Source organism: Leptinotarsa decemlineata, unplaced genomic scaffold, assembly GCF_025532065.1.
Source record: "Leptinotarsa decemlineata unplaced genomic scaffold, Ldec_3_MD MMD2_P_RNA_scaffold_2, whole genome shotgun sequence".
NCBI classification, from domain to species: Eukaryota; Metazoa; Arthropoda; class Insecta; order Coleoptera; family Chrysomelidae; genus Leptinotarsa; species Leptinotarsa decemlineata.
Window position 1 is genome coordinate 23,472,061 of NW_027412529.1, and position 25,999 is coordinate 23,498,059.

The following is a 25,999-nucleotide window of genomic DNA, read 5'->3' on the forward strand; positions in this document are numbered from 1 at the left end:
TTGTACACATATTCTTGGAGGTACTAGAAGTAACATAGGATACTTTTTATTAAAAAAATATTTTTAATAATTGTCAATAAAAAAATATTGTTACTATTTGTGTGAAATAGTCTGTCATGAACCTTAATGTGACAAACCAAATCCTACGCAAGCGAAGCCGCAGGTAATAGCTAATAGATAAATCTAATCCGTTTATTTTGGTTCAAAAGAAACAGCATTGAACTTTGAATCGGTTTTCTTGAAGAGTCGAAGATTCACGAAGATGCTCCCTAAAATTACATTTCCAGATTAACTTATATACTATATTTGAAGGATACCAATTACTTTCGGCTATGTCACTTAAAGACAAATTTTCATGACTAGCCATAAAATTAATATTCTAAAATATACGGGGATCTGTTGAGAATGAAAACAATGTCCTTTACTTGTATCAAGAATCGAAATTACATATAATCTGCTTATGAACAGATTAACTATGAAAGGGCCGTGCGTATCCTCATGCTGTCTGTGAAAACAATTTTTAACTGGAAGCAATTCTGTTCTATGTAGAACAAATATGTTCTATAGTATAGAACCTTTTTTATTATCAACTCTGAACCACACATCACACACAAAGTAGTACTCATTTCGGCTCGAGGCGGTGGTCTAAAAATCAAGTATTTTTCGAAACGTTATACTGAAAGTAATAATGGACAATATATTCCGGTCCATCAGTTTATTCACTTTTCAAAGTCATTCGTAGACGTGAATAACTTGGGTTCATCGATACCTCAAGAGTAACCTGGCTGTCAGTAAAAGTTTTGATCTCCTCATATGGTTGATGTCTCAAATTATATTATTTGCACACTGCAAGAGTGCAGTGTGTTTTTGGTAAGCACGTTCACGGGTTAACCGTTCCTCGCCCACTCTTCACGGTATCATTATCCATTAAGTTTGTGTCGAAAGTGTACTTCGGTCTCATGTGGTCCGTAGGTTTATTGTTCGTTGCTCCACATCCCGATCACTCGGATAATTTTCCAGTCTGAATCAGATCACTCCTCCCGTATACGTGATGTTAAATAAGTAGTTTCATGAGTGTACTCAATGCTGCTGTTGTTTAGCTTTATATTGCTCCCTTTATTACCAAACTAGCAGATATGTCTGGTTTGTTAATAGCGGTAGCTTTTTTTTCATATTTGGCCACCTAACCAAATAAGCATATGTTATCATGGGCTCAACCATTGTTTAGTATAATCAATACATCATGTCTGGTTTCAGTTCCCATGTCTTTCCATGAGTACGTTTAGCGAGCATCAATGTTCCCAGGTCAGTTTGCGATCTAGTATCACTCCCAGCCAAAACATCAAATGACATATTTCTTCATTTCGGTGTATTCCTGGTGAATACTGGATGGGGTTGTATTTAATCCTTCTTCTTTGGACCATCGTGTGATAATCAGGGCACTGTCCCATTGTATTTGCCCTGGACTAGAATAACTAGATTGTCTCCATAGCCCAGTACTTTATACCCATATGGTCTAGAAGGCTTTGTAACTCGTCCATTACAATGTTTTATAAAGGTGGGAACAAAAACCCTCCTGGAGAATATCCACCTATATTTTGTATCGTCGTTCCTTCTTTTCTTTAATAACCAATTTCCACTAATATATTTTACCTGTATGCATATTGGTCTAGGTGGAGTGATCTGTTAGCCAATGCTATGTCGCTTATATGCCGTTATAAGACTGATTAATCTAAAAGCTTTTGCTGAGTCCTGATCAGGAATGAAGGTGACACCAATCAGTCTCCATGGTTTGTATTTCAAAGTCAAACTTGCTTTGAAGGTCTACATACTATTTTTTGATGTAGAGGTTCCGGTCCTTTTTGTAGCATTATTGGTTAAACGTCATCCCGTCTGGCGACGGCCCATTTAATCTACTTTGTCTCTTTCTTTGTAACCAGCCAATACTTTGTAGATGTCCTCAGTTCTGAATGTTCCCAAGAATCCTGTGTTAGATTCGTATTTTCTGACTCTCTAATAGTTTCACCTGTTTTTGTTTTTAGGTTATTTATTGAGATCCCAGATCCCCTCAGGTACTGACTGGAGTACTTTAGTCCATCAGAAACCCAACTATTTTCAGTGGCATTGCGAAATAATAAAAAAATATTTCAAAAACATATATTTCAGTGAAATTATACAGTTCATTCCATTCTTCATGATCAATATCTGTGAAAAATTTTTCGATTGCACTGTTATATAAGAACGTTTGACTTTCTGAACTAGAATCAAATAGTACTGATTTGTGATCAGATATGGTATTATCTACAACACAATATGATTCTTCGTCAGTGAAATTTTTAAATATGCGATCGATTTTACTGAGCGTATTTAATGTCACATAACAACTTCAAACTTCTGAAGTTACTTTTGTTATAACTGTATATATTAAAATCACCATAAATGAACAAATTAGTGTTTGGTCGGAAAATTCAGCAAGTAGGTCATGCATCCTCTCAAGAAAAATATCAGTATTGCCTGAAGGGGATCTATAACTACGTACGAGTATTATAATTGTGTATTCACCTCGCATATATGAGATTCCACATACTTCAAAGTCTTTTTCCGAACAATACTAATCCATTTAGAGTTTTTTTTACACAAAGAATATTTCTCGTAAAGTTTGCAACACCTTCCTCATTCAGTGTTCTACAAAAGCTGCTACTCCCGAAAAAATACATTGAAATGAAGATAATTAATCGAATTTTTGTTACACCATGATTCTAAGTAAATCAAATTTAAATCTAATTCATCGACATCTGTACATAATTCCATTTTCTTCCATTCAGAGGTTGAATATTCAACAACAGAATATTAAAAATGTTCGTTAGTAATCATAGATCCAGTCTTTCTTCTTGAAACGACCAAAACTTTGCAACGGTACACGTTTGGTGGTAAGTAAATTGATGAACAATTGATTTACGCGACGATACTCAAAGGAAAATTCGAAGGTGAGAAAGTTCTCATTCCGACGATCCCGATGATCCCAACCGATATGCCGTTTGAGTTTGAAAGACTTCAATTTCCAATTCGTATTGCATTTGCCATGACCATTAACAAATCACAAGGCCAATCCTTGAAAGTTTGTGGTCTGAATCTGGAGAATCAATATTTTTCACATAGTCAATTATATGTGGCATATTCACGGGTCGGAAGACCATCTGCGCTGTTTATATTTGCGCCTGATAATAAAACAAAAAATGTCGTGTATCACAAGGTGCTTAACTGAAGAGTGTAAACTAATGAGGAATAATTGAAATACTTGATTAACAAAAAAATTAAATTAATAAAATAAAAAAATGTGCTTTTTGTATTACCTCTAAGGCGGAATGAAGTCCGCAGAGTCAGCTAGTTAACAATAAAAATGAATACATCACTTCACGCGACTATTGAAAGGTAAAGGTAAAAATATGTATCAATCAGCCAGTGTCTGTTAATTTATAAAATTCATAAATATTGGGAAAAATGCTGATATCATTTTACAGGGCTCATAGAAATGTTCGAAAAAGCGCATGAATTTACGAGATGGTACTTTCAATAAATGATCAGCCACAGACTTTGGACGCCAGGAATCAGATTAACAAGGGTGGAAGTAAATCCGCTGCTGTATTCCACCATGAGAGTCCTCCTCATTTTCAGAACTTATTTTTCTTGTCACCCCCATACCATTAAATCTTATTGGTGATATCTTATCTTTCCTTGGGCATCATTATATGTTTTTGAAACCGGTAACTCATGCTAGATATTTCTTTCCATATATCTGATCACATAGGTATTAACATTTTAATTCAGTTAAGTCGAGTTAATTTGATGTATCAGACTTGAACTGGAAGTAATTTCTCTAGAAGAGCTATTTTTAATTTTTTTTTTTTTAGTAAAAGTATGTTCTTCTTGTTTGCCCGTTTCTTTACGTGAAAGGTTATTGTAAATATATGAGTGAAATAACTAATAAAATGCCCTACTGTAACGTTTGAAAAAATAAATCGTATTTCTATACAGTTTGAAAGCTGTTTCGAATAATTCATAATCTTTTACAATTATAGCGGTTGAATTGGAAATTTATGAACTAGAATATCTGCAAACTTTCAAGTCAAACGTGAATATTTTTTTTAGATCACATGGTATCATAATGATGAAAAGATTCCCTCGAATACCACCAAATGGAGGAAACAGCAAGATGGTAGTCTGTACATTCCCAAAGTTCCAAATGGTAAACGAGGCGTTCTTGGTGACTACCGTTGTTTGGTTCGCAATAAAGCTGGAGCAATTCTATCAAATGTGGCCAAGTTGAAAATAGCATGTAAGTTAAAAGAATATGCTCGTGAAACATTCTCTTATGCTTAAACTTATATATTTTCAAACTAAATTATTCAGTTTTATAATTAATTTTCCGGAAAAAAAAACAGTTTGAAAGTGGGTGCATCTAATTCATCATAATGTACTCCATCATAACATCAAAGGAGAGAAAATGCAATGCATCGTAACTCTACAAGGTCATAATCGTAATATATAGAATACGTAGTGCAGAGAAACGTAAACCTTCATAATCGCAATTCATCATAACGTAAAACAGCAGAACGTACTTTGTCATAGAGTATAAATTCATAACTTACTTATAGAAACGTTAACCGATCATATTCGTAACGCATCATATTCACATTGTATCATAAAGTCAATGCATGATTTCGCTAAAGCGTAGAAACCGTAGTGTACAGAATCCGTATTCTATCATAACCGTAATATACAGAATACGTAAAGTATCATAACGTAATCCATCACAATTTGGTTGCGCGCGCATCAAGTCTGTCTCACAATGGCATACCGGTAGCATAGTCGATGGACCGAACACATATTTTCTAAATAAAATAATCGTCATATTCTTAGCGGAAATTTGCCATACTAGGTAAGGTAGAATTTATTTCAAATGCATTTTACTTAGAGTTTCATCGAAGATAATCAGAATTATGTCGATTCAATTGATGTTTTGATGGCTAATGGCCAACTCGTTCGCGATTAGTTTTATGGTGCAAATGGGTCTTCAAGGCAACCAACTGTCAAAAATTTCACCCAACATTAGGCATAATGCAGAATTATGAAAAATTAGGAACAATGAATGAATAAATTCAAGTATTCGTATCATATTAAAGCTCCTTCAGTATAATAGGGCTCTTCTTAGATCTTCAATGAGTTAAAAACTTCCACCATTATTCCCACATAGTATAAGCAAGCGCATGAACTATAGGATTATTACAAAGTACGTTATGATACTTTACGTTATGATGTTTTACGTTGTGATGAAGTACGTTATGATGCGTTACGGTTTCTGCCAATTATCGTTTGATACTATGATGCGTTGCTGTTATGATGGAATGCCTTTATGATGCATTGTGTTTATGATTGAATGATATTATGATGCGTTAGCGTTACGGCGGAGTACGTTATGAAAAAGTACATTATGATGAAGTATATATTATGATGGATTACGTTATGAAGCTGTACATTATGCCGTTGTACATTTCTATCTTATACTATGTGATCAATTGCGATTTCTATTGCGTTATGACGGAGTACATTTCTGTGTATCACGATTGTTATTCTGTAGATTATGATGCATTAAGTGTCCCTATTAAAAGTACCCGCATTTTTATTTCAAAAACAAGCTACATTGAAAAACATTTGAATAGCAGGAGAAATATTTTTACATAAAGTTCAAAAGTGTACTAGGTCGGGAAATATTTTAACAAATAAAACTAAAAAGTAAATGCCGCTTTTCATTATCATCTGATAAGCATCGACGTTGTTTACACTGGATTTGTTGTTAAGAATAGATAGAAACATTTTGTTAAAAGGGGATAAGAGATTATTCCTGGTCTATAGACTGAGTGAACACGGGGGTCATGATTCTTCCAAATCATATTTCCATTTATATAAATATATTTTGAAAATTGAATAATATATTTGTATTTCTCTAACTTCAGAAATCACTTTTCGAAAGAGGACTGAAGTTCTCTAAAATTGAAGGTGATATCTAAAGACACTTCCGAATCCAATATTCATATATAATATTCAGATATGGTAGAAAAAGAACTGTAAACAATAATTTTTTACAACTTTCATTAAATCAGAGTACTTAGTCAAAAACGATTCGTCAAAAAAAATCCGAATTTCTGATACATAAAAAGAAACACGCTGTAGGTTACAAAATATAAGAGGAAACCTTTTTTCAGAACTTGATATCGATGGGACAAAATAAAAATATTGGCGGTCACACAGGGTGTTCAATTTATTCTGGGCGGATCCCAACTGTGTTTTTTTAAAATGGCAACCTATATTTTTTATTGCTTTTTCGGTTTCTACATAAAAAATAAAAGACACTTTATGTATATCTTCACCTCGAAAATATTGACGGTTTTCGAGATATCTAGCATGAACTTTTTTTTCAATATTCCTCACTCAGAATATTTGAAATTATAAAGTTGTGTCAAGTCCAATTAATTTTTTTTTGGTCAAATATTCTACATTGGTAACTCTCTCAAACGATATATCTGAAATCTACCTGTGATATACAGGGTATGAAAAACCGCTTGCCACATATTGAAAATGAAAATTGCCAGAATCTTCCTTATTTTAAATGGAATACCCTGTATATTATTGATCCATAAAGAGCGCCAAAGAAACCTCTACAAATTTCATTAAGTATTTCCTATGGCTAGGTTCAATAGTTTTTCTTAAATAAGCATTTATTTCGATAAATGGTCGTTCTTCCTATTTCTACGCCATAAACTCGATGTCCATTTGACCACTGATAAGAATATACAAAAGATATCTTGTTTCAATTTGGTACATTATAGCGTGTCCAAACAAATATTTTTTTACGAAATAAATGTATGTACCTATCACATTTTTCTAAATGGAAAATTAGTTTTTTCATTGGATGCAGACTTTTTCCCATAAATCGTGCAATATCAAACCAAACAAGATTAAATGAAAAAACATTATGAATATTACTATTTTTTTTTCATGTTATGCTGTACATTCATGAATTTAGGGCTTATGTTCTAGATATTTAAATTTGTCAACTGACAAACTACAAAACTAAAAAAGGAAGAGTTTAATGAAGGTTGATAATGAAACTTTTATAAAATATGTTCAACATGTCTTCCATTTTCTTGAATGCAGAGCTGAAGTCTATGTTTGCGCAAGACAGCGCAGTTAAATCTGGTGATCTAGCGGGCCACCGTACAGGCCCATTCCGTCCGTACATTTATTGGGAAATAATTCATTTAGATGATCTCCAACTTCTGCTGAATAGTGAGCAGGTGCACATACATTGTTCCATTCATATATCCCTGAAAAAAAGTATGGACCAATTACATATTCTCCAATGATGCCTCCCCAGACATTTATCGACCACCTATGTTGATAGTCCGCCTACCTGTCTCAATAAGTGTGGATTTTCAGTCGAATAATAATGGTAATTATGTCGATTCACAAATCCATTTTTATGGAATGTCGATTCTTCCGACCATAAAATGTTATTGAAAAAATATTCATTTCGACGAATTTTTCCATGGCCCAATTGCAAAATCTCACTCTTTTCTCAAAATCGGCATACAGTAGTATGAAGAACTTGCAATTCATTTTCTTCATTAGTAGCTGGCTTCATGCGCTCATGTTTAGAATAATTGATACATCCAGTTTCAACAAATCGTTTAATTTTATTTTGTTCGCTGAAGGTTCTTTTAGACCGAAAAAATATGGCACAAAGTTCGAGATTATTGAAATTATTGTAATTATTCAAGAACGTGCATTTTGCGATGTAATTCAAAACTTGTTTCTCTAGCAAAAGGTAATTTTAGGCATGGGGCGATATTTTAAGGGAAGGCTTGGACAAAAACTATGCATCAAATGAAGAAATTGCACGGTGTTCTATTTAAAGAATAAATGTGTTATAAGCATAACATATATCTGGATCACAACCGTCACATTGATATTATGGCGATACAATAGAGAATTATCATTTTTAGAAAAAAAAATAAGAAATACTGTAGGACACGCTATATTGTACAAAATTGAAACAAGATATCTTTCGTACATTTTTATCAGTCGTCGCTTTGAAAAAAGTCTTTCGTCGTGTTTATGGCGTAGAAATAGGAAGAACGACCATTTTTCAAAAAAAATGCTTTTTTAAGAGAAACTATTGAACCTAGCCATATTTTCGAATATTCTGAGTGACGAATATTGGAAAAAAAACCTGTCATGCTAGATATCTCGAAAACCGTCAATATTTTCGAAGTGAAGATATACATAAAATGTCTTTTATTTTCTATGTAGAAACCGAAAAAACGATAAAAATTATAGGTTGCCATTTGAAAAAACACAGTTCGGATCCGCCCAGAAAAAATTGAACACCCTGTGTGATCGCCAATAATTTTATTTTGTCGAGCTCGTGCAATGAGGTAATATTATAGAAATTTAGATTCCTATCAGTTTCCTCTGTTTCCTCAAGATATCTCAATGAAGAAAGGTATGTCGACGACGAAATAAAACACCTTACAACTGTGTTAGAAGCGAACGCCTACGACAGAGAAGACGTAATCCGCCCTACGCGTTAAGTACGCGCGAACCCGCCATTACAGAAAGTGCGTGAAAAATCAGCACTATAAAGGACATGGCAGAAATGAGAATTTCAGTTTCAGTTAATACGTCAAGAAGAGTACTTCGGCCACGCCACTGAAAATGAATGCCGCAGTTGCAGTTGAAAAGTTTGGATATTGTAACCAAGAAGACCATGGCAAAACGCGGAAATCAACCAAAAAATTGACGCCAGCCGTGAAAGCCTATATCAAAAAAGATTTCTATACAAAGATGTGTAGGTCATGCAAAAAAGTTACTTTCAGACACAAACTGGAAGAAAAGCCTTCTTTTATATGGAAGTAGAAAGCCAAACCTACATTTTGTATTATATTAGTGATTATTTATATTATAATGTTTGTTTATTATACAAATATGTAATGTTATATGTATTTCATGTAGCATAATATATGGGTCAAACAGTCGTCTTCAAAAATTTCCAAAAATCTAATAAAGTAGAAGTCTATTCAAGAAGGTATAATTCTGAGTAAATAAAATGCAGTAATCACTTGTGAACCTCAACATTTTTCTGTAAAAACAAGAAGACAAGTCAAATATAACACAACTGTTTTCATTGGTGATATTGTAATACTGTATAATGCAGATTCAATAAATTTTAAAATTCTCGTTGTGGTGTATATTTGTAGATGTGCAAAGAAGAGGTAGTATGACTCCCACTGGGTTATTTTCAAACCTTTGGAATGAAAAGCCAACTCATTTGTTTTCCAAATAATTCCATTCTTTCTTTCATACTGACCATTGCCTTAAGAATAATATGCTGTTGTTCGACTTGTGGCAATATCGTTCGATTGAAAGATTCATTCAAGATCTGAGTACATAAATAAAGAACCATGAGCGGAATGATTATTACTACATAATCCAATTAGCGAAAAACGCATCGAAAGATGTTTGATACCAGTTACTGCAGATACGTAAGAACTTGGAAAAGCAAATGGAAATCTGAAATATTCGTCTACTGTCAACAGGTATCGATTTCTTGATGTAGGTGAAATCGAGAGCCAAACTTTCAAATTCAATTTGATTATTTGGCCTTGTGTTTTATAGAAACTGGGCTTCACTACAGCACAAACAGAATATGTTGGATACACTTCTCTTTATTTCCCTCATATTCTTCGAACATATCTTTTAGGTCATTCAAGTAACATCTGGGTGACAAAAGAGATTGATGGATATTGAACAAATATATGATGGAATCGGCCGGTACTTGATGAAAATGCATAACTAACGTATTCAAAAAACACTTTATTGTGAAATTTTCACTAAACGATTTTACAAAAACGCAACATGTGTTTCGCGAAACACGTGTTGCGTTTTTGTAAAATCTTTTAGTGAAAATCTCAGTGTTTTTTATCGAATTAATATTAATTTTAATATTGAACAACTCTGACAAGTCTCTGCTAGCACATACTTCGATAATGCATGGGCTATGACATGGTCTTTTCCACGTTGGTATGTAATATCGTATCGGTTTGCTTCAAATGAATTTATTCCCGATTCGCTGAACAAGACCCGGTTGAAGATATCTTCAATTACTTTCCATAAACTAAGTCTTATTTTCTTTATGTTGTTGTTATGAATAGATTGAATCAGAAGTTGGCTTCAACAACTATGATTCTAAAATACGTATTCATACAGGATGGAATAAATATACTTATATGATTTTCATCACACCTTAACTCTTCTTTTGCAACAGTGATGAAGTTTAAGTAACATCGCAATATAATTTTTCAAAAAATCATTTTCTTTGGGTAAGTTATTTGCAGTTTCAGAATTATTTTGATATCGAATTCTACAAATATAATAATTGTGATATCTTCTGGTGGTTTTAAGAGTCCTCCTTTATATTTTCTGTTCAACTGCTAAAACGTGAAATCATCTTTTGAATTGGATGTAATTGTCTGGTACCACATTTAAATTTTTTCAAATTTAAAAAGTAATCAACAGTAAAAGGAACACACTGCTTAACAAAGAAATCAAGCGAACACAATATAACAACCACCAAATAATCAGTAATGTATGTATGCAACGAACACTATCCAACTCTCTATGTCGAAAGTAAGTAACTAAATAAATATTAGGTTGTTTCGTATTCAAAAAACGCTTTATTGTGAGATTTTCACTGAACAGTTTTACGAAAACGCAACACGATACATACATCATTCCATACATTGATGCTGTTTATTTTTTCCAACATCTTTTTTTTTTGTCTATTTTCAGTTTATTATTATATGATGTAGTTAAGCGATTTTTGACCAGTTTTTTGAACCAAAGCGCATCCGAAACAGATCGAAAAGTTAACAAGGCATTTGTTCAGTGATAGTGTTAATGTACGCACTGTTCGACGTTGGTTTGCGAAATTTCATTTCGGAGATTTCAGCCTCAATGACCCCTGAAGTGATCGACCTACAGTACTCTAGGACGAGTATTTGAGGACCCTGGTGAAGACTGACCCATCACAAACTGTACATTGGATGGCGGAAGAACAGGACGTCAGCTCCCATGCGGTTTTTGATGGTTTAAAACATATTGGAAAAATCGGAACGCTTAAAAATTGGGTGCCTCACGATTTGAACTATCGACAAAAATTGTTACCTTTCGAGGTCTGTTCTTTGCTTTTGCGCAACCAAAGCGATCCTTGTGATGAAAAGTGGAATCTCTTCGACAATAGGAGACGTTCAGGATAGTGGTTGGACACCCAGGCATTTTCCGAAGGCGAAAACCCACCAAAAAAGACGATAGTTACTGTATGGTGGTCAGCGACTGGTGTAATCACTACATATAAAACGAAGTGGCTCCCTTAAAAAGGTCTACGAAAAAGTCCGCGATGTTATATGTCTATTAGGGATGACCCAAAGTAACCATTTTTTATCCTTTACTTTTTTACGAAGCGATTTTAAACAATACAGCAATAATCCTCATCTAATTAAGGGGTTCTATAATATGGACAAGGAAACAGATTAGTGTCACTATTTTTCAGGTTCAAAGTCCGTAGATTTTTGTAATTTCTTCCTGACGTTTCGCTGGCGCGAGTGGCTAGCTTCTTCAGAGGTTTATACATTCTGAATTTTTATCCGATGACAGAAAATTACGGTTTCGTAACGCGTATTTATGCTGTGTCAGGTAATATGGAGTGATAATAACTGTAGCTGGAGCAGGTAGTTTATCGTTAACATTCCTTGACTCTTTTCTACCTGCTACCATGCTGTTTGATATCCTTGAATTTCTTAGAATGGGATTCCATATTCGATTGAGGTTCACCGCGTCTTCTTTACTGTTGAAATTATTCGTGTGTTTGTGGATCTCTGTTGCCTCCCGTACCAGTCGACTATAGTATCCCTGGTTGGGGGCAATAAGTTCTGTGTTTTCAGACAGAGGCTTATGGTTTCCTTCACTGAGTGCGTGTTCTGCCACAGCAAACTTGTCTGTTTGACCCAGTGTGCAGTTTTTTTCATGCTCCTTCAACCTTTTCCCATGAATCTTTTGGTGGTTCCGATATAAACCTTCCCACAAGTGCACGGTATGCGATAGACCCCCGTTGCTCATACTAGGTCCCTTTTGTCTTTTGCCGATCTGAGTCTTTGTTGAATCTTCCTGGTGGGTTTGAAAATTGTTTTAATGTCGTGTTGCCCCAATAGTTTTCCAATTCTGTCTGTGACCCTATAGATATACGGTAGATACGAGCGTGCAACCGTCTGATCCTTCTCCCCGGTTTGAACCGTATGACTCTTCTGTTTCATGGCTTTGTTGATTTCAGGTGCACTGTGTCCATTCAATCTCAAGGTCACTCGAAGGTGTTCTAGTTCTTCCTGTAGATTCTCTGGTTCACATATTCTTCGAGCCTGTTCCGTTAGAGTGGAGATGACTCCTCGCTGGCTAGGATGGTGGTTCGGTGTGCAGATACCTATCCATGATTTATGGACTTCTTGCAGAATCTTCCAGGATTGGCTCACTCCAAGGCGTTTATTCACCCTTCAAAGCTTGATACCAAACAGATGTTGGACTATAGTAGGGATGAACTACGATGTCTAACAGGCCTTCTCACAGGTCACTGTCATTTGAATCATCATATGCAGAGAAACAGAGACTCGGACTGTCGAAAGACAGTGTGTGTCGCCTCTGTTTGGAAAATGAGAAAACAGAAGAGCACATACTTTGTGCCTGCACCGCTGCCGCTGGTGTTAGAGTTCAGCAGAACCACTCTCTTACCATCTGACTTAAAAGACCACTCACCATAATAATCAGCTTCGTTAAGAAGCTGGGTTTATTTGGTCGAGTGTGAATAGGTGTGAGCCACAATAAACCCTTGCGGGTTGAGGTGGAGGGTCGAATAGACCCACTCACTTTGGACCTAACCTAACCTATCCGTGTGCGTGGGTTTTCGATACACTTTTTGGATTAGTCTAGCACCACCTCGTTCGATCAGTACATCTAGGAATGCTATCCGCTGATCCTGCTCAGTCTCCATACTGAACTTGATGCTTAGGTGTTGATTGTTCAAGTGGTCTAGGAAAAGGTTCAGAGTGTCTCTCCCATGTTTCCAGATGACGAAGGTGTCATCCACGTAACGTAGACACGAAATCGGTTTCAATTCAAAGGTGTCGAGGGCTTTCTCTTAAAAACGTTTCATGAAGTAATTGGCCATCACTGGGCTGAGTGTACTTCCCATCGCCACGCCATCTAGTTGTTCATAGAAGTTTCCCCTCCATTGAAAGTAACTTCCTGTGAAACATGCTATTAAGAGTTCGACGCTATCACTCGGAAACACGTGGGCTAGCCCTTTCAGAGAGTCTTCCGGTGGGACATTGGTAAACAATCGAAGCTGACCAAGATATCATTGGGCTCCAGCGTTAAGTCCCTAATTTTATCAACGAAGTCCATCGAATCCTTTACGTAGGAGTTTGTCTTTCCTACATGACTGGAGGAGCGTGGCTAGATGCTTCGCCTGGTGGTAGGTTGGTGAGTCTGGCGCACTGACTATTGGTCTCAGTGGCATGTTAGTTTTGTGTACTTTTGGAAGACCCTAGAGCCTGGGTGGAACCGCTTCAGTTCTGAGAATTGTTCTCTGTATGGCATTTAACAATGAGAAAGATTTAATGATTTTGTTAAAAATTTTCATCTTTGATTGTGTTGGATCCCATATTTTTTCAAATGTCCATTTTCTGAAAATCTGAGTTTTCGAATAAATTAAATGTGAAAGGTAGAATTAATATAAGAAAACTCCATCCAGGGTTCACGATTATCACAAATTGTTTGTTTTCTCAAGGATTCAGTATCATTGAACTATGAATTAGACCAATCACATGACACTGACCGCCATATGCAGTCAAAAATGGCATTGCTCCCCTAAGAAAATTGTTATTTCTTATGAAGTTGAAAACCGCAAAAAACTATTATTACATATATATTATTTCATGCTCTATCCAAAACAAGATAACTACAGAGGCAGTAGTTTTTCACGTAATTTCAAAGATGGCACTTCATACGGCATCCCTCATTACACCTCTTCTTAATAATATATCTGGTAAAAAGATAAGTGTTTTCGATAACCATATACCCTCTACGAACAGTAACACTCAGAGGTCGAAACTTATGAGTACTAAGGATTAACAAGTTCTTTCATTTTAACGTGCGATACTTAGTACAGGCTAGGACATATCAGTGTTGTCAATCATGTAACCTCTGAAAACTGACAAAAACTTACCACCATTTTCAAGTGTAGATATTTCAAAAACTTTTAGATTTCACTGCATTCAATAAAATATTGATTGATTATAAATCATCTAGTATAGGAAAAAATCATCTAGTATAGGAAAAGTTTATATTTTTCATTCTACGATTATGAAAAATTAAACCAAAAATAATATACTCATTGAATATTTCAAACAACATGAAACTTGCAAAAAAATGGTTAGTTACTTTAGGAATACCTATTGATGAATTTACTTTGAAATATTTCAGACGCGCAAAAAAATATGTAGTTTTCATTTGTTTATGAGTTATACATTGAAGTGGAATGTGTGATTGGATGGTTTTCAATTTAAACAACATAATTACCATTCCCGTCATTTTTACACTCTTTAATCTCTCTTTCAGTTACCACTTTTTATTATGTATCAATCGATAGAACTTTGGGAATAGAGTAGTGGGGGAACTCAAATAATTTCTTGAAATTGTTAGTACTGAGCGTTTCTTTGGTATATATAATTTCGTCTATTCCGCCGATTTCGGTTGGAAAACAAAAAACAACAATATATTTAATGGAAAGTGTTGACAGGAAACAGTGAGCTTGAAATAGTTATCAAGAGTTCAGTGGCGTACAAAACTGAAATAGTGGAGTGATATATTGGGATAATTTTTTTAAAGTATTTTATTTGGTAGTAATAAAATTATATAATTTCAATTTGTTTTACTGACGTACTTTCAAAATATCCCACCACCAAACAAATCATATAAAAAAATTGAAAGTCTACTATGCAAGATCTCAAAACTTTTTTATTGATACTATTGCTGCAGAGAACCTTTTGTTGGAGAATCATAAGAACTAAACCAATGAAATTGGTTAAACGTCACAATGTATCGTGACGCCTGAAGATACTATTGTATGGCGACACAAGTCTTGCCGTTTTATAAACTGTGTGGAAGAAATCTCACATTGAAGAGTTTTTTGAATACGTAATGAACTTGAATTTCATCACGTAGCACTAATATTGTTAAAATGTGTAATCTGACCTTACTTACTATTTTGATATCTAAATACTCCTGAAAGTGTGAAACAGGTATAATTATGTTCATTTTTGAAGTATTTAGTTCTCTATTATGCAACATGTTGTTTAAAATGTTTTCTAAATAACTATTTCTATGAAATTAATTTAAATTTCAGCAATGGAACGAGAGTTTTCCACAAATCCTAGCAACATAACTATTATAGAAACTCAACTGGGAGTTCTCCAATGCGGTATACATTCAACACCACCTGCTCATATTCAATGGGAATTCAATAGTAACCTTATTCTACCTCAGCAAACAAGGTAACATAATTTTCAAATTTTCTAATGTATATGTATGTGCTGCTTTATGTGTGAACACTCAGTTAAGCTGTTATGAAAAGAAATTTTGATATTTCGGTAGGAAATATATCCTTTTGAAATGCTTGAAAGTTTTACAAAAAAATTGTAATCCTGTGAGGAATTGTTTCATGTGTTGATGAATATCTGAAACAAACTTTAACGTGAGTTATAAGTAGAAATAGAAATGATAACTATTAAGATAAGACGTCCCTGTGAGGTATTATTATTGGCTGAGGTTCAGTTAAGAATATACACCACAAAAATTAACGTATAGATGATATGAAAATAAACAAAAAGCACAAAGAGCTACTTGATATCCTAATAAAAAATGATAAAATTAAGTTATACAAAAACAGAATAACTCATGGTAACATTCAATAAATCTAGAATACAGTGAAAGAATTATCACCAATTAAAAAACACAACTATATAAACCAAATAGAGGATGGAGATAAAACTATCGACAACAAATTAGAACTGGCAAATTTTTTCGATGAACATTATTATATATTTAGGTCAAAAGTACGAGAACAAATTAAATACTATTTCTACTCCTCTTACGGGAATTCAGGCACAGTCCTCAATATGTTTGTATCCTTACAAGCGACGATAAAATGATAGGAACTTCGAAACCTAAATTACAAACACATTACCCTAATCAGTAATATTGCGAAAACTTTTGAAAGTTCGTATAGTCAGTTAACTTAATAGAAATATTTTTTATCGCAAAAACAATGAATGATTCTGTCGAAAGTTTGTAGTAATTTAGATGAAAGAGAACAATCGTTGGTGGTTTTTTTAGATTTTGCAAGGATACGGTTAATCATGCACAACTCTTGTATGATGTGGGATTCAGAGGAAACACCCTGAAGTTGAAAGTTATATAATTAAAATTACTACTAATATTATAATAGCTATACATGAGAGTTTAAAGCATCCTGACTGCGACTTCAACATCAAAAATTTTCCATCACGTAAAGATTTTGAATTATAGTTATTTTTATTTTATACAAAAATGTTCACATATTATAGGGAAATATAAGATCAAAACAAGAAAAAAAAACAATATATTTCGAGGATAACAGACTTTTTTTACAATACACATGAAAAAATATTCAAATGAAGTCTTTTGTGCATAACCTTTTTTCAAATGTTGACTTTTGTTTATATATTTCATCGTTTTCCCTCATAAGGAACCATCAATAATTCCCCATGATTGCTGCTTCCCATCTGCCTTGGTAACGTTGCTCCATTGTCAGTATGTCTTGGTGGAACCTTTCCCCTTGTTCGTCACTGACAGCACCCAAATTTTCTGGGAAAAAATTCAAATGGGAGTGCAAGAAATGGATTCTGAGAGACATGCGACATCCCATTCTGCAGTAGTTTTGAAGGAGTTCTTCTATAAGTGTTTCACAATTTTCTACTTTTTTGTTCCCTAAAAACTCCGAAACAATTCTTTTGAAAGAACTCCACGCAGCTAATACAACATTACTTAATTTTTGATCAAACTGTTGATCAATTAGTAGTTTTCTAATTTGTGGTCCAACAAATATACCTTCCTTGAGCTTTGCATCACTTAATTTTGGAAAAACGTGTTTAAGATATTTAAACGCATCACCTTTGTCTAATGCTTTTACAAAATTTTTCATTAACCACAGTTTAAATTGTAATGGAGGTAATAAAACGCTTTTGGGATTAACAAGAGGTTATTCTTCACGTTAGCTTGACCTGGGATATATTTATCTCTCGGAGGCCATTCTTTTACTTGATATTGGCTCTGTGTTGCCCTACTGTTCCAAAGGCAAAGAAAACAGCAAAACTTCGTAAATCCGCCCTGAAGACCTAGTAATAGTCCTATGACTTTTAGGTCACCACATATTTGCCACTTATACGTATTATAACTTATTGCATTTAGAATAAGTGACATACTTTCGTATGTTTTCTTCATGGCAACTGCATAATGTGCAAGAGGAGAGGTTCTTTTGTTACCATTATGGAGCAGAACGGCTTTTAAACTTGTTTTAGACGAATCCATATATAAACGCCATTCGTCTGGGTTATGTGTAAATCCTAATTTTTCCATCACACCATTATGATTTACACAAAAACACTTTTATCCGGCACAGTTAAAAACGAGGATAGCTCATGGTTACGGTTTCTAAATATTGCAACTTTAGTTTTAGGGGCTAGTAAATTCCATTGTTGTAATCTAGACCCTAATAGTTCAGCATTCTCTTTGGACATGTAGAGGTCCCGAACTAGGTCATTTAATTCAGGTTTTTCGATTAAATGGGGCGTTCTTCCTTCACCCTCGGAAAAATATGAACCGTCTTTTTCTGGCACATCTTAAGAACATGCCTGGTCATCATAAATTTCCAAATCTTCCTCCCAATTTGCCGGGGATGTTGGAACTGGTAAACCTTCTCCATGAAGAACTGACCTTCTTGAGGAAAGAATGTCCTGATATACAATTTTGTGTTTGCTCTTTCTTGAAAAACCAGACACGTTTATCACTTCGAGTATCGGAAGTTCGAGAAGCGGCGTTACAAGTCTCATATACAGCGGAAGCAGATTCGAATACTGGATAGAGCCGCTGTGTTGCCAGATTTTAAAGATTTTCCTCAATTTACAGGAAAAGTAAATTTGGAGTGTCGTGTTCATTAAATTTTTGTGAAAAAAACCATAACTCAATCTTACGTGTAAGAAAATTTTTACCATCATTTTCGCATTCAGGGACCAAAATTAACAAAAAACTGCCTTTGGCATTACAGTCGTAAATTGGCTGTAAACTAGTGTTATTTTTTCTTCGCGTAGCAATAAATCAATGAAAATTCAAAAATAAACTCCTAAAACAAATCGATCACACGTATAATACCAGAACTAAAATTAACAACATGATTCGTACCAGTCATGCATCAACAAGTCCAGGACAAAGAGGATATACTACTAACCAAAATACAAGAATATATAACAGTCTTCTCAAAAGAACACAAGAGTACAATTACATCATATTATACAAAAAACACACTCTCAACATCAGAAAGAATGATAATTCACAAAATAATGAATCCCAAATCATATTAATACATTAACTAAACACAAGTTCTCTTCATACACATACCTATTATTCTATTGAGAATTACACTGTTAATTTTAAAGTAAAGTATATAGTTGTATTAGTTTTAATTTTTAGTAAGTAATATATACTTTAAATCGAAATATCATGGTGGAATACTAGAAAACCTATTTTATATAATATACCTAAGTAATAGCAGTTGTTAACAGTTTTTCCACGCGCCGGCTTTGCTTTAGTGGGAAATTGAATGTAATTCAGCAGAGAAACTCATTTTGAAATCAAAAAAGCAGTCGGGAACAGCTCCCGCCGTCTCTCTTGGTTGAATCCGCAAGATACCTAAATATTCAGAGAAATATTTTATCATTTTGCAGGTGTGATTGATTTGTGTGAGGTTGTTTACACTATTTGAGATCACGGTTTGTTAAACTTTTCGATACAAAGCTGTTCATTTGTTATATGTAGAATTGTGTGTATATCTAGAAAGCAACCACAAACCTAATAATAAACAGGTCTTAGAAACATGTTTATTGACTGAAATTTGCAAAATTAGTAACTTGAAAAATAAAGAGAAAAATCATAGAAACAGTGTTTTGGGTTTATGTCACAGTAAATGAAACGATCCCTAGAAAATTATAGACATGACTTTATCACGTATATTTACAAATACAGCATATTTATGCAATTCAGAGAACGACACTGGGTCAAGAAAACTCATCTATCTCGATGAAAGTCCATCTCCTCTACTGTTTGAAAAATAAGGTACCTAGGGTCACGCTTCTTATCAGTTATAAAATTCAACTTACCTCTGAAATAAATAAGATATTTTTTATGTTTCATTGTTTTTTCTTCTAGATATGTTCCTTTGCCCAATGGGGTTCTGTTAATTAAGAAGACTCAGATTTCCGATTCTGGAACTTATAGGTACGTATCTTACTGTAACAACCAATGCACCTACCTATCTCCATCAATTTCAGATGTAAAGCAACCAATAGGATACTTAATAAAGTTATATATAGTAAAATAGCTGTAATGACAGTATTGTCTGAAATGAATAAGACTCTGGCACCAGTTTTCCTACCTCTTCATAATTTGTCGAACAATACTTTTAACCTTGATGAACAAATGATTCTGTACTGTGCTGTGATGGGATGGCCTACTCCTACCATACAATGGTTCAAAGGTAAAAAATTAACATTATGCAATAGTTAATTATGAATACTTTTTAAATTGGCCATTTTGGCTTATTTTAACAATTCAAAATTATGAAAAATAGTGGTACACTAGATTCACTTCACCAAAACTATTTATGTACTCTGAGGTATGTTGAATTTGGTCGTGGGAATTTTTTTGAGCATCGAACATGTAAAATCTGAAATTCATTTCATTAGATTTATTTTCGATTTTTTTTCAATATGACCATTAATTTTTACGAGGCATGAACGGAGACCAGTAATTTTCAGTCCATCTGATGAAGATTAGAGAACAAAATGCCTCATACTTCAACTAGAAAATTTAAAATTATCACTATTGTTGTGAGTCATGCCCTAAAGAAAATAACGCCGCCACCGTTGGTGGCCATAAATCAACTGTGACGTGGTCAAGACCGCGCACACACAGTAGAATAATACAACCAGTAGGCTCTCTTACCATGTGATACGCCCGAGTTGCCGGGGACCTTCAACTGCTCTGAGGATGAGATTCTCATCCAACGCGTTCAGTGCTGTAGTATCGAAGAATTCGATGGTACCACGGGCATAGGATTAGTTATAATACATGGTCGGAAATTGATATTGTGTTTAGTTTATTCGCTATTGTTATTATTGTTTTTAGTTTTTGTAGTTGGTTATAAGTAACTTACCACAAAATCTTCTATAATATCATTAAATTTCGTTTTTATATGAGCGCACGCCTATGGTATAAGAATGAAATTAGCTCCGCACTTCGTTTCGAGGTCACCAAGAACTTTCTGAATTTATGAATGAAAGTAGTGGGAGTGGACTTGCTGGTTGATGTTTACTATGGCGCGAACTCTCGATTCTAGTCTTTGCACCGGCTTCGATGGAATCCTGGCGAATACCCCACCGGCTTCGATGGATTACTGAGGAATTCTCCTCTGGTTTCGGGATAGTTCGTTTGCCGCATATAAACGTTATCCACGAGCATATCAAGATAAATATCTTACGTTGTTGTAGATGTTAAGGACAATGTCTACCACGCTGACGTCCTGGGTTCGATTCTCATAACTATAAACTTTTTTTACGCCGATGACACGGCTCTCCTCTCGTCTTCCATGGGTCGAGAGCTCGGCGTCGTCTACATGCAATATGCATTCGACGGCCTCTAGCGCTGGTACCTCGATTGGAAGATCCGAGTGAACCCGAACAAGACTCAGGCGATAACCATGGGAAGATTGATATCTTCTCCGGCCAGAAAAGTTAGGATATCTGGAAGGCAGATTGACTGGCAAGCGCGAGTAAAGTACCTCGGCCTTCTAATAGAACGTAGGCTCACTAGGAACCCGCACATCATGTGCGTTAAATCAAAGATCGAGAGTCGGATAGTTAGTCAGTACCCTCTGATCAACAGAAAATCCAAAATAAGTCTAAAGAACAAAATTACCATCTACTATACGATGTTCAAGCCTGTCATCATATATGCTTCAGGCGTCTGTGGACAAGCGGCTACGTATAATATCTCCATTCTGGAGATATTGCAAAAGAAGTTAATAAGGGTGATTGTGAATGCTCCTTGGTTCGTGCGGAATGAAGCCATCCGCAGAGATTTACAGCTGCCTTCCATTCAGCAGTCCATTCAGTCGAGAAAGCGGCTACCCCTCCCGATATAGAAGGCCCCGACACTCTGTCGAATGAGGCCCTTATGTCCCCCGTTAACAGGCGAACAGATTTTTCATCCATTCCATCCCAGCCAGGTAGGGGTACCCCGTGAAGGGCAGTACTGATGTCTGAGGACTTCATGCCGCCAACATCCCTTCAGTCATGAACCCATTTGTCCTTCTTCGACAGAATCAGCTAAAAGGGTAAGGGAGCTGGGCTCCAACCTGAATGAAATGAAGACACTTGGTTGAGTATGTCAAGATAGTCACGTTTCGCGGACAGTGCGGTACAGTGCGATCTAATAAGGCGATATACATTCAAATAATAGTTGTAGTTAGTGTTTTTTTGATTGATAGTGAAATAAAGTCAATTTTGATTATTGTTCAGTGTAGTCAATTATTGGTAAACCCACGGGGAAAAACGTAACACTATGATCAGGAACGACGAACACGCTGCACAAACTATATCTGAATATACGAAGGAGACAAAAGTTCACACAAAAAAAACAAACTTAAAATAAATTGGAAAATAAATTAAGTGGTTCATTTGAAATAATCAAAGTTTATCGAAATTCAACAATGCTGGTTATTTGGATTAATCAAGTACTTATCAAGTTCCACGATAAATGTTTTGCGAATAACTCAACAACTGCAGCTAATGTGAAATTACAAACATCTCCATTCTCTTGAATAAAATATTTATGTTGAAATCATGACTTTTTTCGAAAGAGTAACTAATTATTTTTCCCGTATGTTTATGAAATCGAGAGGAACAATTTTGCTTAAGTATTGTAGATTTTTCTCCTTGATTTCAGAATCTGTGAATCTCTGATGAAACAAAGTGATGTAGTTTTCGTGAAGTGAATTGAAATATTATATGAAAATCAATTTTACATAATTATTGTTCATAATTAAATACGAATCAATTTTAAACAATATGTTTTTGAAAAATATTAAAAATATTGAAAAACCGCCTGATGAATTGATACCTGTCTTTTTTCTTCAGATCAAATTATGTTTTGTATTTAGAAATAATTAATTTCTTCTTGATATGTATTTGGTTTTGTTAATTTATTCGAGATCGTTGTTATAAACTTATTTCTTACGGTCAATAAAGGATGTTGTAAATATTTGATATATAAAATAACCTATGAATAATTAAAATAGTTTTACGTTAAATATATTCTCAACCAACTGCTTTTGAAATTTACTCAGTAGTCTATTAATGACCTTCAGAATATTAAATAATTATTAATTTTAACATATATGTACATTTTTTGTAGATGACGATATAATGATTGGCAACTCCTCTATTTTCAAAATATCAGAAGTACAAGAATACCACTCCGGCAGCTACACTTGTTCAGCCTCGAATATTTTGGGTCATATTAGCCAGAAGTATTATGTGAATGTACATCAGAAGCCTTTTTTCAGATACACTCCAGTTTCTAAGTCTTATCCGTCATCAATAACAGTTCGATTGGACTGTGGAGCTGGCGGATTACCCACACCAAATATTTCTTGGTTGATCGATGGACAACCCTTGAAGTTAGACTTTCGAGTTAAAATGCAAGATGATGGCTTAGTTATAGGTCAAACTTTTAGCCAGGACTCAGGTAAAAAATTTAAGATATAAATACTGTAATCTAACAATGTTTATACAATCAAACGAATACCTGAATGAAGTTTGTGTCTTAATTATATGGAGGCCTCATCAAAATAAATAAGAACAATTGTAGTACTGTCACTTGCATCTAATATCACCCATTTTTAAGCTAGATGACAACTTCATCTATTTTTTTTTTCATACATGCGTCTTATTCTCATTATAATATACTCTTGTTGCATCTAGAGGGCAGTGCGAATGATTTTTGGGTGGGTTCTTATTGATTTCGACAAGGGTTTTATATAGTTGTGATCGAACTTCACTCGGGTAAATGTGTTTGATCCTATAATTATATTTCGGCCTGGTACCATAAAATAAGTATAATTGTAGTTATTAAAGCATGATGCAACATGCAAGTTTTATTACCTAATGATATAATTAGCAATAAAAGTAAACCTAAACGTATTTCCTCAGAAGGTTATAGACAAAATACAAAACTATAAAAAATCAATATCTTTTTTACAAAACATAAACTAAATTCAAAAATCTTTCTTTGAAATTAATATTTCCCACTAATCGTTTTTGATAGAAGTCGCTAATCGTTTTGGATAGAAGTTTGCACAGGTTTTTGACTCTTCCCTCCAACCCACAGCTTTTACGATTGTTGATGATTTGCGGTGAAGTAGTACGGTAAGGTTTACAAGATAAAGAGGTGATCCGATGAGGTACTACAGAAGTTCTTCATTTTAATAATAAAAATAATCTTTACTTCAAAAATATGCCGACTATTACAGCTTGTACACAGACAACATAGAATGAAATGATGTCAAAAAAAAACAAAATTTATGTGAATTTACTGGCATACAACCATCACATGTACTCATATACATTATAATTCCGTTGGATTCAAATAATCCCTAACACCATATGGTTCTGAATCTATTAATTTTTTTTATTCCTTAGATTTATTTATGCTCCTCAAATCCTTGATTCGATTAGACAATTTATTATACAGCTTCATTGACATGTAATGACAAGTTTTTTCAGTTATAGTTAACCTATGTATAGGCAGCATGAAATCATTTATTTGTATTCCATAGAAATGTTGATTAATGTCATTAAATAACAGATGTCTATTTTTTAATAGACATTAGTATTCATAAATATAAAGGGCGTATATTGTCATTATCCCATTATTCTTGAAAATATATCTACACGATTGATTATACTTCAAATTATTCATCATTCTGATAGCACTTTTCTGAATACCAAATATTTTTTTTGGTATCATTATTGCTTTCCCAAAATAAAATTCTATATCTAGCTACATACTCAAAATTATTAGCAAAGTATAAAATTTTTACTAATTCTTTGTTGAGATATTTGTGAACCACCCCACCCCAAAAAAATCTCAGACTTCTTAGAGACATATTGATCGAAAATTCCTATCCCAGAAAATTTCTCAATAAAATAATTTTCAATACTGGCAGTAATAAAAATTCCGATATAATCAACAGAAATTTATGTAATAATAGTTCACCTATACATTTTTCTTATAAATCTATCTTCAAATATCATAAACCTTTTTCATAATGAACAAAATATCAAAATATGCCAAAAAAATATCAAAACTATAAAAAATTTGAATACCAAATTGAAAGATGAAACGGATACTACAAAAAAGTCAAATGTGATTTATAACATTCCTTGTAACAATTGTAATTTGGATTGTATTGGAACAACATCTAGAATTCTTAAAGATAGAATAACTTCACATAAAAGTGATAGTTAATAGGAAATCATGTGCATTAGCGCAACATTCTGTTGAAACAGGACATAAACCAAATTACTCTAATATCAAAGTTTTACATTCAGAAAAAACATTTCCAAACGCCTTTATCTTGAAATGACTGACATTGATAATCTCAGCAATATATACAGTAACTTTTTGGAACTACACCAAAAAACACAATGATAATAATGATAATTGTATCAATCAACTCTCCCTTTAGAGTCAAAGATTATCAAATCATTATGCCCATTGAAAAATGACATTTATGTGAAGGTATGACATTTGTCAAACCAAAAAAATCCATCAATGTTTAACTTTCTTTCGTCGATTTATATGTTCAATTCATTGTTTTTTACTCATTTTTAATGTAAGTTTGAATTATAATGTTATTCATTGGCAAAAAAACCCTCAACTCAATAAATTATAGGCCCTGAAGAAGCTTCCCATTAGAAGCGAAAGCTTGGCAAAGTAAAGCAGAGTTTTGATTTTTTGGCTGAGAGACCCTGGTAATTTATTTTACTGCACATATCTCCAGTCGCTAAGATTCTCAACTTATATATATGGAGATATGTACAGTAAAATAAATTAACAGGGTCTCTCAGTCAAAAAATCAAAACTACTGTTCTATGTTTTATTACCATTTTTCTAACTTCTTTGAATTTTGTTTAATACCCTTCATTGAGTACTCAATAAAATTAATAAAATTTTAGGTATATACCAATGTGTAGCTAGTAACTCTGTTGGAACAATATGGTCAGCTGTGGAGGTGAGGATAAATGTTTCTCGAATCGTGAATCCACCATATGATTTGGAATGTCGTTCTTATGATTCTTCAAGTATCTGTCTCAACTGGAAAACTTCACTAAATACTACCATACAAGGCTACAGTATACATTCCTTTTATAAAGGTAGGTATCACCCTTTTCATAAATCA

The 25,999-nt window shown here is 34.0% G+C and overlaps 1 protein-coding gene across 3 annotated transcripts in view; it reads left to right on the top strand.

Moving 5' to 3' along the window:
- LOC111505699 (protogenin) overlaps nucleotides 1–25,999 on the top strand; it is a 126,280-nt gene that overhangs the window by 61,009 nt on the left and 39,272 nt on the right. For all 3 annotated transcript variants that reach the window (XM_074185918.1, XM_074185924.1, XM_074185913.1), the window contains 6 exons: nucleotides 4,150–4,336; nucleotides 15,572–15,719; nucleotides 19,687–19,755; nucleotides 19,809–20,014; nucleotides 22,951–23,283; nucleotides 25,776–25,973. In XM_074185918.1, coding sequence (XP_074042019.1) covers nucleotides 4,150–4,336; nucleotides 15,572–15,719; nucleotides 19,687–19,755; nucleotides 19,809–20,014; nucleotides 22,951–23,283; nucleotides 25,776–25,973 — 1,141 coding nt within the window. The remainder of the gene's footprint in view (nucleotides 1–4,149; nucleotides 4,337–15,571; nucleotides 15,720–19,686; nucleotides 19,756–19,808; nucleotides 20,015–22,950; nucleotides 23,284–25,775; nucleotides 25,974–25,999) is intronic.